This window comes from Mustela lutreola, chromosome 14 (genome assembly GCF_030435805.1).
Source record: "Mustela lutreola isolate mMusLut2 chromosome 14, mMusLut2.pri, whole genome shotgun sequence".
Lineage (NCBI taxonomy): Eukaryota > Metazoa > Chordata > Mammalia > Carnivora > Mustelidae > Mustela > Mustela lutreola.
In genome coordinates, this window is record NC_081303.1 from 70,001,299 (window position 1) to 70,019,989 (window position 18,691).

General features: G+C 40.5%; 1 protein-coding gene across 1 annotated transcript in view; it reads right to left on the bottom strand.

The window, feature by feature from the left end:
* ATF6 (activating transcription factor 6) overlaps positions 1–18,691 on the bottom strand; it is a 206,392-nt gene that overhangs the window by 140,377 nt on the left and 47,324 nt on the right. Inside the window, exons 9-10 of the mRNA XM_059146835.1 lie at positions 14,231–14,416; positions 12,760–12,851 (exon numbers count right to left, since the gene is read on the bottom strand). Coding sequence (XP_059002818.1) covers positions 12,760–12,851; positions 14,231–14,416 — 278 coding nt within the window. The remainder of the gene's footprint in view (positions 1–12,759; positions 12,852–14,230; positions 14,417–18,691) is intronic.

The following is an 18,691-nucleotide window of genomic DNA, read 5'->3' on the forward strand; positions in this document are numbered from 1 at the left end:
TAGTAGTTCTCAGAACCAGGGATTATCAGCCCCTGAGCATAAACATGTACTTTATAGCAGCAGTTTGCCAAGTGAGCCAATGTGAGCAAGAAATCAGCATGAGATCCTTCCACTCATTCAAATGAACAATTATAAAGCAAGCACTCTTCTAACAGGTGATGCTCATTCTTGGAACTCCACCTCGAAACTAAGAGGAAAGCCAACCTGCTGGTGGAGAAGCGTAAATGGAGAAGAACAGAGAAACCCAACCCATAGCCTGAGCGGTCTCAGCCAAAGCCAGCACCAACTCGCTGGCCATGATGCGTGAGCCGTCTTGAATGGTCCGTAAACCCAAGCCATCCCCACTGACACTCCATGGAACAAAGAACAGTCTCTACTGAGCCCTGCCCAAATTGTAGAGCTTTAGCAAAGTAAATGTCATCTTCAGGCATTAAGTTTTCGGATGATCTGTCACACAGCAATAGACAATACACTATACTTACTCAATTGAAGTTAACGAGTCAATGTTTGATATAAGAAGTTTGTGTGTAAACAACTTCCTGGAATTTTCTCCCTTGAGAAAGGCCTGCTCTGATCATTCTAAATGTCAAAACGATGCCTGGAAATTGGAGTACAATCCCTTCTCTGTTATATTTACATCAACCTAGTCACCTTAGAGTAGTTTCTCCTCCTTTCACAGCCAATCCTAGCTTTCAAGGAATGGGTCAAGTTACTGGATCAAATCCTAACTCTTCTCCTCTGTCTGCAACTTCTTTTCCCCTGCCTCAGTGGCTCTGGAAGTGATTAAGACAAGGGCTCCACAGGCGTACTCTAGATCCTAGCTCTGCAACATCAGCACCTGGAATTTCAGTCTCCTCATCTGTAAGAGAGATAATCACACCTTCCCTCACAGTTCTGGGAGAATGAATTCACAAAATTGCTTAGGCCCATTTTCTTGGCACAAAGTATTTAAAAATAGCTTAACAAGACAAACACAAAAACCACTACCTTTACCAACCAAGCACAGACAGTATCAACATACAGCCAACCTAGATTATTCTAGAACTAATTCTCTTCTCCTTTTTATTCACCTTTTCTTCCAGCGGTCTTATTTCCATCTATCTCACATTTTCAAATTCACAACAGTAACAAAACCCACATACGACGGAAGAATGAAACAAGTAATGCTGCTTTACTGAGAAGGGCTGACAGAGAAAGCCACATAAGGCATATGGACTTTCTGTGATTCCCTAATTCTAGCTCCTCAGCGGTCACAGACTATGAAAAACTGACTGTGGACAGAACATGTTAATGCCAGTTTTTGTTCAGAACGCACAGACAACATGAAGTCTAAATGTACATACACCACACACTCACAATTCATGCATGCTACATCGGCCGTAACTCAGTTAAAAACAATCTGTAAAATATTTGTTTCAAATGTTTCCTGAAATGACAAAACAGCTCAAATCTGGAGAAAATAAGGCAGTGATACCAAATCGCATAGAAGCCTAAATGATATGTGATTAATTACACATATATTTCCTTACAGTCAAAAGTTTCGGTTACCCTACACTACCTTAATATCAGGCTACAGCTTCCCTTTCCACAAGCAAAGCTGTGAACTCCTTTACCATTTATGTTTTGATCACCTTCTACCACAGGATTCCACCTGAATGTACTAAGTACTGGAAATGGTGGTTGAGAAAGTTGCTTCAGACACACCATACATGCTAAGATCTGGAGTCTAAAGAAAACATCAAAACCAACTTGAACTTTGACAGCTTTCTCATGTGCTCTGGGTTTCGCAGTGACTCCTCTCTCAAAAAAGAGAAAGCGGCAGAAGTTACATTACTTCCCCTTATCTTGAAAGTGACATAGTGACTTACTCAAGGTTAAGAAGGCAATTAGCAAAGGATGTACATTTCTGTTTTCAAATGTCCTTTCCCTCACTGTAACAACTCAAGTCTGGGCCAAAAGGTAGCCAAGCAATGAAGGCTAAGCCGCTGGTACTCCTTACAGACCTCCCAATATACAACTCCCACGGAGTCCAAAACTAAAGAAAATCATCAACAGATTTTTCCATGCCCTCAAAACTCAGCTCTGCACTTGACAAACTCTACGTCATTTTCTTTTTAAAAAACAAAGGATGAAATCTACAAAGGCTGGAAGAAATGAGAACCAGTTACTCTGCATGGATACTTTTTTGAAGAACGAGAGTAAACGACACGATTCGGGGGACGGACCGCCCTTCGCCCCATCACATCTCTGCAATTCAGTGACACCTGCTGTTTAGATGTACTGCATTTCTTCAGCTTATGTGTCACTTTGATAAATGTGGAAAGTACTTTCAGCCAAGAATTTGAATTAGATTTCATTTTAAAATCTGGCTGAACAAAATCATGTAGACTTGGTGGTTTGAATTCTGACATTTAAGTTATACAGTAACTTTTAACCTACAGCCAATAATGATTTCATACAGCAAAATGTGCTCAGCAATTGAACAGGAAAAAAAATTAGAGCCAGATTTGGGGACAGGCTCATCTCAGGATAAGAAGCTAGAGTTTTTCCTGTAAAAATTATGAAAAGCTGACAAACTTAGAGAATGTTAGAATAGAGACATTTTATTTCTAACCAGTTCCAGACAACTCAAGTTCAGTGCCATATTTTCTGCGGTCCGCTTTTCCTTAACAGTCTCAGAAGCAAACCACAGAGTAGCTGGCCCTTAAACAGTCTGATTTACCCTTCTTCATCCAAGTCTGATGCCTCAAACGGTAAAGATTCCATTCTAGTGAGGGGAGAGCACCTAACCAGGAACAAACACAGAAAAGGCCCTGTCAATTTCAAACATTTGTTATTTTTTTAAGACCTCACATATTCAAAACCTCCTAAGAAATTGCTTTTTATTTTCAGAAGAGGAGGAGGATGACAGTGACTTTTAAAATAGAAAGGGGAAAGCATAACAAAGGAATCTGTAACTACAGTCCTCTGTGCCAGGAAGAAATTCCCCACAGGTTATGCTGTGGCTCTTAGTACAAAACAGAGGTCCATACATTTCCTCAATTATATAAGACAAACCTCTGAGTACAGATGTGTCTGTCTAGACATTTAACAAAACTTCCCAGGACACAAGGGTAGCTCAGTTGGTTAAGCGTCTGCCTTCGGCTCAGGTCATGATCCTGGGACCCTGGGCTCAAGCCCCCTATCGGGCTCCCTGCTCATCAGGGAGCCTGTTTCCCCCTTACCTTGGCCCCTCTGCCCCCACTCACTCTCTCACTTTCTCTCTCAAATAAATAAGATCTTTAAAAAAACCAAACTTCTCTTATATACGTTATCCTCTAAATTCAATGGGTAAGTGCTCTTACAATTTCTACAGAAGCCAAGGTATATAAAAAAGAAAGAAAAACAACACAGCTTTCAACTCTGGACATATTTCAGAATCACCCGAGGGAAAAACATTTTGTTCAAGAACAACTGAATTAGACCCATCCTACCAGATTCCACAAGTTTTGGGCAGGGCTCCTCCCTTTGGAAGATTTCCTAGTGATTATTAATGTACAGCCATGGTCGAGAACCACTATGAGAAAATGCAAGAAAAAAATCAGCCAAACTTTTTTTTCATCCCAACTTTTAAGTAGGCAAGGAGAATCTGCAAAACCTCAATCTTCTGCGATTAAAAACTTGAGCCCCTGTCATTACTCAACCAACCACAAAACTCAGAATAAACGACAGACTACAAGTAGGGTTCAGACCGATGTTTCTCCAACTAGCTCTTAACCATCCTGCTTTATAAAGATGGAAGTATTTTTAACACAATTTATTGCTCATTAAACTTTATGCTGCCAAGAGAACCTTTTGGAAATTCTTTTCTTCCATCAAGATTAATCGATTTTCCCTTTCTCTTCCCTTATTTCCCCCATTTTTCTTAAATTAATTCAACTTCCCTCAACTAAGAAATATTTCTACAAATGTCTAAAAGGAACACTGCTCATTCCCTCCAACATACCCTCTTTCCTGGATATCTGTACAAGTCTGAAATTTACATCAGTCCTTGAGGTATGGGGGAGGGTTAAACTTCCCTAATGTCAGAATGGTCTTAAGGTATAAACTTAACGTAACAACAAAACAGAAACACATCAGCACAGAGCAGCAATGAAAACCATGTCTCTGGTGTGACCAACATCAGCTGTGCGAACACTGCTTTAAGAAAGGAGGAACACAAAAAGACAAAATTCTAAAAATTAAGCCCCCACCCCACAATGAAAAAATCTCTTCTTCCACCTCAAAAATTTAAACTTGATAACCACTTATGCCTTATCCAATCCAATTCCAACATCCCTACAAGACTAAGTGTATGAAAAATGAGAAGAAACTCCACTGCAATGCAGAAAGTAGCAGTAATGAGATAGAACAGGTTATGAAAATTAAAGTGTCTTAGAAAACACACAACCAGAAAACAAATAAGAAAATCTAATCACTCATAAAAGGCCTAGGAAGTGAAGACCTTTTTTTGCCTCATGCTTGTTTTTTTTAAGGCAACAAAAAGGGCAGACAGGGGAAATAACTTCTTCCCCCCGTACCGTATGCTGTTTAGTGTCATGCATCCCTCACCTCCCACGGAACCTCTGTCTCTCTCCTTATAAATCTTTAATTCCATTCTTCTGGGTGAAGCCTTTCCTATAATCACCATCTCCACTAACCTCCTGTTCACTGTATGACACTCACAAAACACACCACATCACTTAGTACTCACTAGAATGTTACCATACAATGGTCACTGTTTGGGGTCTTCTCCTCCGCAGGGAACATGATGCCCTAAAGGGACTGGCCACAGCCTACCCTCTCAGCCCTACTGCTTTCCACTCGCCACAGGACAGTCTATGCTCATTCACGTTCCAGCAGGCCCTCATTCATCTGTTTCTTCGCTCAACCACATCCAACAAAGATTTTATTAAGGAGCTCCACTATGTCAAGCAGGATCTAAAATTTCGGCGGAGGAGCTCTAGCCATCTCGGATTGCTTCTTACCGCCGGCAAAAAGCCATCCTCCCTAACTCTGCCTGGAATGCCCATCTCTCCTTGTCAGCCTGACAAACCCTGCCTCGTAATTCAGTATAGCATTTATTTTTATTTTTATTTTTTTTAGTATATGCCATGTACTGTACATATTATGCTAGATGCTGAGGATATAATAAAAAAATGGACTGCAGAAGAGCTTCCCCCCGCCCAAAAAAAGAAAACAACACAAGAGCTATAGCAGTGAAGACAGAGCAACAAAGAACTAGCCAGTGTGACAAGTTCTATGACATGTAAATAGGACGATGTGGAAGCAACAGGCAGAAATACTTAGCCTGGCCTACGTGTGAGTTAAACTTACTCAATGTGACTTCTGAATTTTGTAGTAACAGTTCCCTTGCTTTCTTTTATAGCTTTCACACATATGTACACACATTCACACTGTGCAGTTCTTTCGGTCTGAACCTGACATAAATGTAATCCTACTATAAACACTCTTCCGCAATTTGCTTATTCCATGTAACATGATACTTCCTACAAGGTCTGATAAATAGTATTTTTAATATCATTCAGTAATCATTTCATTATGATTTCTTCTTTGATCTATGAGTTATTTAGAATTGTATTTTTAAGTTTTAGTAGCAGAAATTCTTACTTTTTTTGTTATTGATTTGTAGTTTAATTACCCTCACACTGAATGCAGTCTGCATGTTAGTCTCTGAAATCTGTTGAGACTACCTTTATGATCTAGCACAGATCAATACTTTTTTTTAACATTTCCAGCTCTGGTTCAAAAACTCTGTGTGTTGATAAATGCAGCATTTCTCTAAACGGCCATCAGGTTTCATAATAACATTCAAACCCTCTCTATCCTGGCAGATTCCGTCAGTGTGCTCTATCAAGAGAGGCACACTCCAAGTCAAGCAGAGAGAGTCAAATATCATATTTGTTTCACTTATTTGTGGAGCATAACAAATAGCATGGAGGACATGGGGAGATGGAGAGGAGAAGGGAGTTGGGGCAATTGGAAGGGGGAGGTGAACCATGAGAGACTATGGACTCTGAAAAACAATCTGAGGGTTTCGAAGGGGCGGGGGTTGGGAGGTTGGGGGAACCAGGTGGTGGGTATTAGAGAGGGCACGGATAGCATGGAGCCCTGAGTGTGGTGCAAAAACAATGAATACTGTTACGCTGAAAAGAAGTAAAAAATTAAAAAAAAAAAAAAAAAAAAAGAGAGAGAGAGAGAGAGAGAAAGCGAGGCACACTCCTATTCCCCACTATGGCAGTGGAATGTCAGTTTCCCCTGTAGTTCTATTAATGATTATTTCCGAGCTCTCTTAATAAGTATATACTAATTTAGAATCATGTATCTTCCTGGTAAACTAACAGTTCAGTAATTGTGTCTAATAACACTTTTTCCTTAATGTCTATGTGTCCGACATTAATAGGGCAACTCCAGCTTTCTTTTTGCCATTGGCTTTTTCAATCCCTTGACTTTTCAACTTTGACTTTCTGTAGCCTGACACTTTTAGGTGTTTCTCCTGTAAAAGGCATAAAGCTGAATTCTGCCTATCATTCCGCACCCCCAGTCTGACGATCTTTGCCTTCTAAATGCAGAGTTCAGTGCATTTCCACATATTGTGATTACGGATAATATTCTAGATTCATTTCTACCATCACATTTTGTGCTTTCCTACTCTAGTGGTCGCCTTCCCTCTTTTCATGCCTTCTTTTGGGCTGAGTCTGTCCATCTCATTCAGTGATATTTCTTCCACTAGATTTTGAAAGGATACACTCCAATTACATTTTGCTAGGGGTTAAACCAAAACTTTAAAATGCTAATTTTACATGCTAAACAAGTCTAAACAATTAATATTTTTACCTACTTCTCAAACAAGAACTTTGAATGGTTTCACTTCCATCACACCCTTTTCAATTGATCTCCGGATTACAGAAAATACTTCTGCCTTGAGTTCTAACCTTACAAACTAGACGTTGTTAATGTTTTATATCATCAACTTTTTAAGAAAGCTTCATCTACAACTATCATTTTTGTCATTCTGGCCATTCATTTCTGTGTCTCAAACCATCCTTTGGGGTTATTTTCCTTCTTCTTGAATACCCTGAATGCTTTAAGATCACAGGCTATTTTATACATTGTCCTCTCTAAATGGATTTATCCGTTATTTTTTTCATTAGAAAATTAAGATTATTTCTTCTTTGGCTAGAATATCACAGAAGTGATACTGTCCTTTCCAGGGCACCTCTTCAGGAGGTACAAGATGTCAGAATGTCTCCTGAGAAATGCTACTTGGATTACTTGGCGATGGCAGTGTGACCTCCCCTCTTAAATCTCTTCCATGTTTTCCATCTCGTCTCTCTGTTACACTCTACATTTCCTTCAGCCCTTACTTTCCATTCACGGTTTCTTTCTTCAAATGTGCCTATTTTGTTGTTTTAACCTGGGCATTTTCTAATTTTAACTTACTATCACATTTCTAGATTTTTCTCAAAATGTGTGCATCATTTCTGATCGTCTTTTGTTCCTTTCCCATTCTTTGAAGCCCTCTTCTAGTTCACATATTTACTTTACACCTTGTAGCTGTTGATTCAAATATCTGCAGTCTTCCGAGTCTGATTCTGTAGTTTGTTATTTCCTCCAACTCGTGCCCATGGTGGCTTGTTTCCTAGTGTGATGAATGATCAGGGGAAAGGGACGTCATGTTGGCGCATGGTCAGATGGAACTGGATCTTCAGTTTTTTAGAAGGATGTCCACGGCGCTTTCCTCTGAGAAGATGGTGCATTTGTTTCCACCAGGAGCCTAGCAGTACCAACACAGGGCCACTTAAACTAAATTTTTGGCTTAGTTTTTTTGAGGAGTGTCACAATAGTAGTATAAATTCAGGCTCAAACCCGTGTGAGTTAAGACATGTAATGATGAGTTCTCCGGGAGATTTTTTCTTTATTTCCATCCTACTCAAAGCCAATACCGAGACAGGTACTTATCAATACTCTTCCTATGTGATAGGACAACCTACTTTTCCCCCTCTTTTTAGCAAATGAAAAATGTCATTCTTTGGATGTTCCAGCTTTATTTGGGTATGGGAAGGGGGGATGAGGCTCAGTTGTGATCTCCTACCTTGTTCGGGACCCCGCAACTTTCCTGTCACCAAACTCTAGGCCAGAAGATCAGAAAATAGCACCACTTCCAATGCTAGCTTATAATGGATTCAAGTTATCTTTACATCTCTGGCCACTATGAAGTCCTTCCTCTGTCTTGGGTTCACCCATTACATAACAGAGTTTTGATTTGTTTGTTAATCCAGCATTTGTTGGTGTATAGAATTGCAAAGAGTTTCTCCATATTGACAGCCCACCATATTGCCAAAAACAGAAGTCCTTGGACAATGGTAGGAAAAAAACACTTTATGGTGTAGTAGAGAAGGCAGAGTTTTCCATGATAAATTTTTAAAAAGACCTTTGTTAAATTTCCAGTTCTTTAACTATAAAATAAGACTGATAATCACAGAATCGACCCTAATGGGTAGTAAGAAGAGGGTTTCCTCTCAATTCACATTTGTCCAGTTTAGCCACTCCCTGCTGCCCAGAGTTACTATTTTTATGGACCACCCAGAGGGGGCCAGCACTTTGAATCTTGTGCCAGAAAAAGCTAGATGCCTTCTTTACCATCCGCACAACATCAATAAGGTCAGAAAAATTAACCCTTTTAAGTCTGTTTGGTTTATTTTCTTTTTCTGTGTTATGACTATTTAGTAACCTAAAACTCTTCAAACTAGTCAGTATTGCTGCACAAAACTCTCTTACTTTAGATGTAAGATGTATTTACATTTCATCACCACAAGGGCTTTCAGGAAATGTTTCTTAAGGCATACCTATAGGCAACAAACTTGTGTGTTATATATTTTTTCACTTGGACCCATACCAATACGGCACAGAAGTTTAACTCTACATGGAACATCTGACACAACACTGACAACTTTACTATGGTAATGGGATCTGTTCTGAAAGAGTTTCATTTCCTAAATTTAAAATGCTTTGGAAATCTCTCCTTTAAATGTCTGTTTGTCTGGCCAGACTCAGTTTTCTGGTACTTAAGAAAGGTTTAGTTAGAACACATACAATCTTGCTTTTTTTGATACCAATTAAAACCCAATAATGCTTAAGGTTTATAGATTGACAGACACAGCCATGGGTGTGGGAGTTATTCAATAAATACATTCCAGGTGGTATTAATAAGGTTCAGCAGGGAAGTTTCTGCTCCTCTGGCAGATTCCCAGCCCTGAGATCTTCACTCTTGCAGTGAAGAGGCTGCAGAGGACAGGGTCAATCAAGAATGTTCCGGAAGAGCATACGTGATGGCACATGTCTACTGCCAAAGCTGGTTTGGGGGCAGGTTTAGCCTTTCAGACCACTGCTGCCCTCTCAGCTTTGATATTTCACCATCTGAGCCAAACTGTGTCTAAAGAATTAGTTCCTGGTTTTTATGAGCCAGTTTCTTTCTATTTCCTTCTTGGTGTCTGGAGGTATTCCAACCTGTTGAGATACTTCGATATTTCTCCACCCCTTCCAGCTCTTTGTTACTTTGCTTCAATCTAAGCCTTTTAACATGTTGGAATTTAAAAATCTGCACACTTCCTAAATGTTCTCTCTGCTTGCTTTCTGTTCCTCAAGCCTTCACAGAGAGACACAGATCTCCTCTGCCCGTTCCTCAGGACTTTCAAATACTTAGGCTTTCTTCTTCATTCTGCTGTTTGTACTGTCCATCTAATTTTTTGGACACAAAACTTCCATGATAAAATAGGACCACAGTCGGGCGCCTGGGTGGCTCAGTTGGTTAAGTGACTGCCTTCAGCTCAGGTCATGATCCCGGAGCCCCAGGACTGAGTCCCGCATCAGCTCCCAACTCCATGGGGAGTCTGCCTCTCCCTCTAATCTTCTTCCTTTCATGCTCCCTCTCATTCTCTAATAAATAAATAAAATCTTAAAAAAAAAAAAAAAAAAAAAGAGGACCATAGTCTCCTCCTTCCAAAATGAATCAACTTATCTGCCCACAGAAATGAGATCCACCCCCACACAGCCTCTCTACCCCAGTAGCTATAAACATCATTAATCCGCTTGAAAATTTTTGTCTTTTTTCCCCACGAATTTCTATTTACTCATGAGGGCTCCCACAACAAGATGTATCCCCAGCCCCACCTCACTTCCTACATCCCAACCCCATCTGCTTTACTGTCCACCAAATGCTACTGCATAAAGCCTCTGAGACTGCCATCATCAGAGTTAAATGAAAAAATCATTTTAATATGAAGGATATGGGTAAAATATCAACAGACAGCAAAAAAAATTTCTTTTAATAATTTAAATGCTTGTTCCAGGTATCTCTTCTACATATTCTGTGTAACGTGTCTAATACAGTATAAACTCAAAAATAGGTCAACTCAGAAGTTGACCTCTTTCCACTGAATCATTTTAGTAAAAAGTAGATGGGTATCTGGGATTCCATGATGGGGTATCAACTACTCTAGCAAGTTGTGTTAATACCAAATGATAATGAAAGCTGAATACAAGATCTACATCTTACTTTTTAGAAACTGTGTAAAAATAAAATGGGAATGACCTAGCTTGACCATCAAACATGTGAAAAAGATACGGGGATTTTACTTAATAAAACATGTCTTCGAAACAGTTACCACAATCTTGGGCTGTGTGAAAAAAATGAGCTCTTAGGAAGGAAGGGTTTCACTACAGTCTATGCAGGTCAGAAGACAGTGCCTAAGGAAATGTGCTGCCTCTGCACATCACCTTCTGAAATGAACACTGAATTAAACAGTGTCAACACAAAGCCTGGACCACAGAGAAGCTCCAAGATAACCATCAAGATGCTAGTTGCCAAAGTCAGTGTTCTCACCTCAGGTTTCTGCCCCGACAAGCCTGTTTTTGAAATTCTTTCATTCTTGGCTTCAGAAAACCATTCTTCAGGTTCTGTCCCTAACACCACTCACTCTGAGTTTCTTTTCCTGAGTCTGTCATGCTGGTTTCCCCAGATTCGTATTACTCTTCTTCCCCTACTTGTTCTCCTTGGATAATCTCACCTACTCCACTACCATCTGTCCGTCTGTCCCAATATCTAGTGAGGAAAGCAAACTTCCCATACTAATAAAAACCATTATCCTCCATCATAAAATGATTCATCTTCCTATCTGCTGCCTTAAATAAGAGTAACGCCATTCAGTCCCTCAAGATAGAAATTTGGAATTATCTTTAGCTTCTCTCTTTTCTTCCTCACATCCCACTCTGTTAACAGTTACCAAAGCCCAGAGTCTACATGAAAGGTGCACCCTGAGACAGCCTGTCCTTTCCGTCACCACAGTCCAACGCCAGACTCGTATATATCACCTTAAACACACCAACAGCCTCCCGGCGCTGTCACTGCCAAGACCATCTGCTCAGTCCAGTCCATTCTCGCTACCACCCTTTGTCACCTTCCTAACATCAAAACAGATCATGCTGCCCTCTGCCTAAAACCCACGGGTGCCTCACTGTACACAGCAGCACACTAGGCCCGTCAGTATCTGGCCCCCGCTGTATACCTGCATACAGGTATACCTGTAGACCCATCTCCGTCATACACATTCCCACTTGTACAAGATATATGTGAATTTTTCACTTTTTCCTGAAGATGTCAAGCCATTTCCTAATTGTGCCTTTTAGCTACTGTGGTCCCTCTGCTTGGCATCTCTTTCCATACTCTGCAGCTGGCAAACTGCTATCCCACTTCCAAGATTCAGCGTCTCCTGCAGGGACTTCCCTTTCCACTCTCATTCAACAAAATCTGTTCTGAACATCTATCAGTACGATGCAAACCTTCTCAAGGAATTCTTACTCTCATTTACACTCTTTTAGTAATTTGTTCACACTGCTGTTCCCACAGCCACCACATTATACTGGAGTCATCCTTTGACTTGTCCGTCGTATCAGCTGGACCAAGAGATCCTTGAAGGTGTGGCCCGGGTCTAATTACTCGTGGACTCCCCAGCACCTAGGATATACTGATTTCATTCACCGATCAAATGTGCCACAGTGAGTGGGAGTCTGGAAAAGAGAGTCTCCAGGGTTCCTTGAATCCTAGTGTTCTATGACTCTGACCTAAAAGCAGTGTTTCTCAAGCTATGATTAGCTAGAAACCTGTACCACAATCAACTAGAACACTATAAAATACTTGCATTCTTGATTCCCATTCCAAACCTACTCAATCAGAGACTGCTAATTACGGCTCTAGCTGTTTACTTTCCAGCTAGGGAGGAAGCCACACAAGTATCTTATAATCCCTGAGGCCACTCAAGCATCACAGTACGGGGGGAGGCAGGTAACAGTATTATAATAAAGGCTTCATCATTTTAAAGGTAAGGAACTGAAGCACAGAGGTTAAGTAACTTGCCTAAGACGACAAAGTTACCAAGTGCAGGGGCAAGCATCTGAACTCGGGCAATCTGATTTCAAGGCCCACCACTGATCTGTTTGGTAACAGAAGCCTTTCTTCATCAAACATCATGGATTTTCTGCCAGACCCAGGTGAAGAACAAGGAAGAGAAAGCAATCTTTCTTCTTCCCCCTCTTCTTACCTAAATATTGTCCCTGAGGAGAACAAAACGAAACTGTTTTTCTCTAGCTTACGATGAGAGCTGAAAGAATGAGAACTGAAATTTTTGGCGTTGGTACCCGCGCAAACGGCTACCCGCTTACCTCATGGGTCCGTAGCTGAACACTATAAATGCCAACACTACCATCACACAGATCGCTCTTCGCTTCGGATTAGGAACTTTAAGCCTCTGGTTCTGAAAGAAATAACCATGTTAAATACAGCTAAACTACATATCGATCTCACAAAAATCAACATCTAAGATAAGCACACTTCTCTTCACCAATTTTATTATAGTTTAAAAAAAAAAAAACACTCAAAGGTGAGGAACAGTACTTTTCACAAGACTAGAGCAGAGGCTTCTAGGTTCCCTGGGACAGCAGCAAGGGAAAAGGAGAGAGGGGCACCGGAGGGAGAAATGCAAGGGCCACTCCCTTGCAGTCTCCTCTGCACCCAAAAGGAAAGAATTCAACAATTTAACATTTTTATGGGTCTTCGAAGAGTTTTAAAAGACATCTGCAGTTTAATTCCTGTCTCTTAAATCCTTTAACATGTGCTCAGTAAGGAAAAGACAGAACAGTGGGAAAAGCCCCACACAGTAGGCACAGACATCCCTCTGGAGTGGGAAATCCTGAGACGGGAGATTTCATGAACAGAATTAAGGAGAAGATTGACTTTATCGGAACTAACACGGCAACAAAATGCAAAAACCGTAATAGTGGTCAGGGAGAGAAAAGACCTTAACATTTTTTATTTTATGTTTTCTTTCTTTCTTTCTGTTTGTTGGTTTTTGAGAGAGTAAGAAAGAGAGAGCATGAGGGGAGGGACAGAGGGAGAAATTCTCAAGCAGGCTTCCGGCGGAGCGTGGAGCCTGACTCAGGCTCCATCCCGGGACCAAAAACATAACCTGAGCCAAAATCAAGAGAGTCAGATGCTCAACCTACTGAGCCACTCAGGCGCTTCTGTATTTTCTTCTTTAAAAGGAAAAGGCACGGATTGCATGGAGCACTGGGTGTGGTGAAAAATAATGAATACTGTTATGCTGAAAATAAATTAATTAATTTTTAAAAAAAAAAAAAAAGGAAAGACCTAGGGGCGCCTGGGTGGCTCAGTGGGTTAAGCCTCTGCCTTCAGCTCAGGTCATGATCTCAGGGTCCTGGGATGGAGCCCCGCACCAGAAATCTCTGCTCAGCGGGGAGCCTGCTTCCCTTCCCCCTCTGCCTGCCTTTCTGTCTACTTGTGCGCGCTCTCTCTCTCTCTCTCTCTCTCTCTCTCTGTTAAATAAATAAAATAGAATCTTTATAAAAGGAAAGACCTGTCGAGACTATTTAGGGTCCTCAAGGGGACTCATTTAGTCAGAAAAGAGAGCGAACAAGCTACCCAGGAAACAGAAAGCTTCTGAACACACCGGCAGGTACAGCCCACAGCTCCTCTTTCCAATGCCGTACTCTGAGTGCAAATGCTTTGGGGTTTATCGCGCCCTAGTATTCTTTTTTTACACAATTTCCAATTGGCTTCTCCAGAAAAGAAAGACTACTCGAACCCACGTCATCGGGCGGCCTCAATAGCACTCACCTCTGACACGACTTCATCCAGCTGTCGCTTCAGGGATCCGTTCTCTTTCTTTAGCTTCTCGTTCTCTGAAAGCGCAGCCTTTAACCTGGCCTCCAAGCCCAGCATGTATTCCTTCTTCTTCTTGCGGGACTGACAAGCAGACTCTCGATTTTTTATCATACGTTGCTGTCTCCTTAGCACGGCAATCTAGCAAAAGTTATAACAAATCAGAAATATTCTGCTTTTAGAATCAGGCTGGAATATACTGATTTTTTCCCATCATTTTTAAACAAAACTGTTCAAACACAAGTTACTGGCTGTTTTTAAAAAGGTTTTAAAAGATATTAACTCAAATTAAGCAAACTGAAATCAAATGATTAAAAGTAGGTCTCTAAAGCCTAAAAGTTGAATGATATCTTCTGGTGTTTTCTAAGGCTTATTTATTGATCTTCCAATTTTCCCTTTAGAAACTCCCTCAGGAAAAAAAGAAAAAACTCTCTCAGAAAGTGCCCTTACATATCCACATATGTACATATTCATACACTTTCACTCTATGTCTCGGGCCCTGAACTCGTTTCCAGAGCCACACAGCCAGGACTTCTAAGGCCACTTGTACTTGCAAAGTCACCACCACTTCGAATTCAGGATGTATAAACTGCATCATCATCTGCCTAGATTTGTTTACCAATCCATCTTCTATCAGTGGTAAATAACTCTCAAGATATCTAGGAAGAAATGACCATTAACTTATTTTTTCCTTCATTCACCATACTTATTCCCTCTCTCAACCTCTGATTCATTAAACACACACTGAGGATATGCTAATGACATATGCTAACGGTAATGACCAACTTTCCTCCGGTGACAGAGTGTCTCAGTTATCTCATCTAATCCTGCTGTCACCCTCCCAAGGAAGGCACTTACTAACTCATCCCCAGATTACGGCAATCATCTCCTAAATATGTTCAGTGATCTCCAATCTCCTCCTATCTACCATTTGTAAGATAACTCACCAGGGAGAAACTGTTTATCTTGCCACTCTATTGCAAAAACGAGCTAGTCTTGCATCCACACTGGCCACCTTTGCTTTCAAAGCCTTCCCACAATGTGACCAACCTTCTCAACAACCTTATCACCAACCCTGACAACTAGTCAATCCACAGCCAGGTTCTGATCACGTAAGGCTATTCCAAGATCTGCACAAGGGCCTAAAGTCATTCCTTTAGTCATAGTGTTTACTCCACTTTAGGATGCTGTCTCCTCCACTAACTTAATTCTAAGGACCTTCTGCACTCTGATTATGCTAAACCATCTTCCCGGAATGTCTTGTGCTCTTGTAATTTGGAAAAATACACCTGAACCCCTAACGGTCTCAACTGTTTCGGGACTGTTAACTCTCTCTCTCAACCACCTTGGAAGCCAAAACTATGTACTACTACATTTTTGTTTCCTACCCTCAGTATCTACCATAATCAAAACTTAACTGAGTAAAATTATGTTTGTCATGTTTTCTAAACAAGCTATGGAACCTATTTGTTACAGCATTAATCTAATTTATTTGAGGCAGAGGGTGAGGTAGCAAAGTTAAGTCCATAAAAAGGACCAAATAACATTAAGCTAATTATTTTGAGTACACAGATGACTGAATTACTGACTTCATATGTTTTTTAAAAATTCCAGGGGCACCTGGGTGGCTCAGTGGGTTAAGCCTCTGCCTTCGACTCAGGTCATGATCTCAGGGTCCTGGGATCAAGCCCCGCATCAGGCTCTCTGCTCAGCAGGGAGTCTGCTTCCCTCCCTCTCTCTCCCTGCCCGCCTCTCTGCCTACTTGTGATCGCTCTCGCTGTCAAATAAATAAATAAAATCTTTAAAAAAAATAAAATAAAATAAAATAAACATTCCACTCTGTAGTATTCAGTAATTCTTACTGAGACTAGTAAACAGAATTAAATCATTTAATATAGATTTCTTTTAAAACAACACAATTCTAAACCCATGCTACATTCTCTCAAAAGAACCAAAGCCAATCTCTCTGCAGTAAACACCGTCAACAAACTTTCAATCACAACCTGCAAGGGAAAAAAGCCACATGGGATATCAAAAGAGGGTGTTTTTCTCTTTTCTTCCTTTAACTGAAACTTCCTAAGAATGCTAATTTACAGAACCGTCACCTGTAAAATTTCCCTATGGAATAACTACCCCCCCCCACACACACCCCCACCCCCGATAATGCCGCGCACATGTGTGCATGCACACAGCAGCGGCCAAGCCATGATGAGTGGATTATTCACCACGTCAAACTACTCTCTGGACAATGCCACTTTGTTCAATCTACTGTTGTTCTTAGTGTTCTTCATGGTGACTGGGAATGTCAATGTTCGTAATTAATACTTAATACCAGAGTGCTGAGGTACACAGAACACTGAGCAAGCACAGGAAAGAGAAGGTTCCCAGATGGAAGAGTTTATACTGCAGTTAGATAAAAGGCAACCTTGCTTAAAAGGCTAATTAATCTATGGACTTTAGGGAGGCTTACAGACGGAACACCATTTAATAAATTTCAAACAAGGATTAGGAACTTCTATAAACAATGAAAGCACCTGCATATTATAAAGCATGAAGGTCTCAAAGGCTGTCGATGCAGATGCCTCATGCAGAAAAAATGAAAACCACCTGTGGCCATCCATTCATGGAAAAAGATACAATAGCTCTGAAAATAAATACTCAATACTACCAATAGACACAAAGGATGGAGAATAAAAATAAATGAAACCCACAGGCATCACTGAACACAAGAATTTCAACTTTACATCTCAGCAAGCTCTCTTCAGCTATCTGGATAAGTTATTCTGTATTTCCTAGACAAAAAAAATTATTATTTTCAGACTAACACACACACACACACACACACACACATACACACACCCCTGTGGTGTTTGTTTTTTTGGTGGTGGGTACATTTTACAAGAAAAAAGAATTAGACCGTAATTACTGTTTTGTAAACTGACTTTGCACTTGCTGTATTATAATCATCCTTGACAAGCAATGAGAACGGCAGCCTAGTATTTCAATTATTTCGATGTTCTATAGTGAATCTCCTCTTATCGAAATTATTACAGTCTTCAAGATTCTTTGAGATAAGCCTCATCATTTGATGAGTGCCACAGCCAGAACTCAGGTCGGCTGACTGTAAGCCTAGCACACAATAGCATCACACGGTTTTTATTTTTATTTATTTTTTAAGCTTTTTATTTATTTGACAGACAGAGAACACAAGGAGGCTGAGAGAAAGGAGGAAGCAGGCTCCCTGCCGAGCAGAGAGCCCAATGCAGGGCTCGATTCCAGGACCCTGGGACCATGACCTGAGCCGAAGGTAGAGGCTTCAACCCACTGAGCCACCCAGGAGCCCCAACACCACACTGTTTTTAGTGCCAAATGGAAGTCCTGGATCCCAGCATGGAACTCCCAACCTCAGTGAACTCTGTGCTTACTTTCATTATGCACCTGTTCGAAAAGAAAGGCTTATGGAAACTCTTATATCTGGAAGCTTAATCTCCTTTAGCAGTCTGAAAACATAAAATCAATACTATGGCTCATTAATCAATTGACATTTCTCTTCTTACGGGCATATCAGATGATTTAACATGACTAAAATGAGTGAACAGCTGGTCAGTCCCTGCTTCTGATCATCCTGCCTTCAGACAACTCCCCCTTCAAGCACTGTGCCTTGGAAAAAGAAAAAAGAAAAACTTCACAGCTGTAAAATATTCTCTCCCTTTAGTGCCCCTATACCGTAATACGGTGTTCCATTATTCAGCGAACATTTGTTTGACTGTAAAAAAGACTTGGGTAAAAAGAGAACTTTCACAAATGAATGAGTACTTTTTGAAGCTTCAACCAACTTGAGTCAAAATTCCAAGTCTTTTAAAAGTTATCAATCAGGGGCACCTGGGTGGCTCAGTGGGTTAAAGCCTCTGCCCTCGGCTCAGGTCATGATCCCGGGGTCCTGGGATCGAGCCCCACATCGGGCTCTCTACTCAGCATGGAGCCTGCTTCCTCCTCTCTGTCTGCCTTTCTGCCTACTTGTGATCTCTGTCTTTCAAATAAATAAATAAAATATTTTTTTAAAAAAAGTTATCAATCAATAAACACTGTATTATGTTCTTCTTTTAAGTAAAACAGACTGTTTGGACCTTTGATTCTGTGATGTTGCTAAGAAATGAGCTTCAAAGTCCTATATGACTATAAATCAAAGATATTAAAATGGGATATTTTAATGCTAACAAATACATTCCAACATCTCATATGAACTCAGCGATATCAGGTACTGGTAACTATGAAGAATCACTGGTTTACGACATATCATTGTCTCAATTGTAATTCTTATTTCGCTGAATCTCTAAACTAATATACAAACTGTTACTGATTAATGACAATATCTTCATATCGGACAAATCAATTTTTCCATTACATACAAAAGAA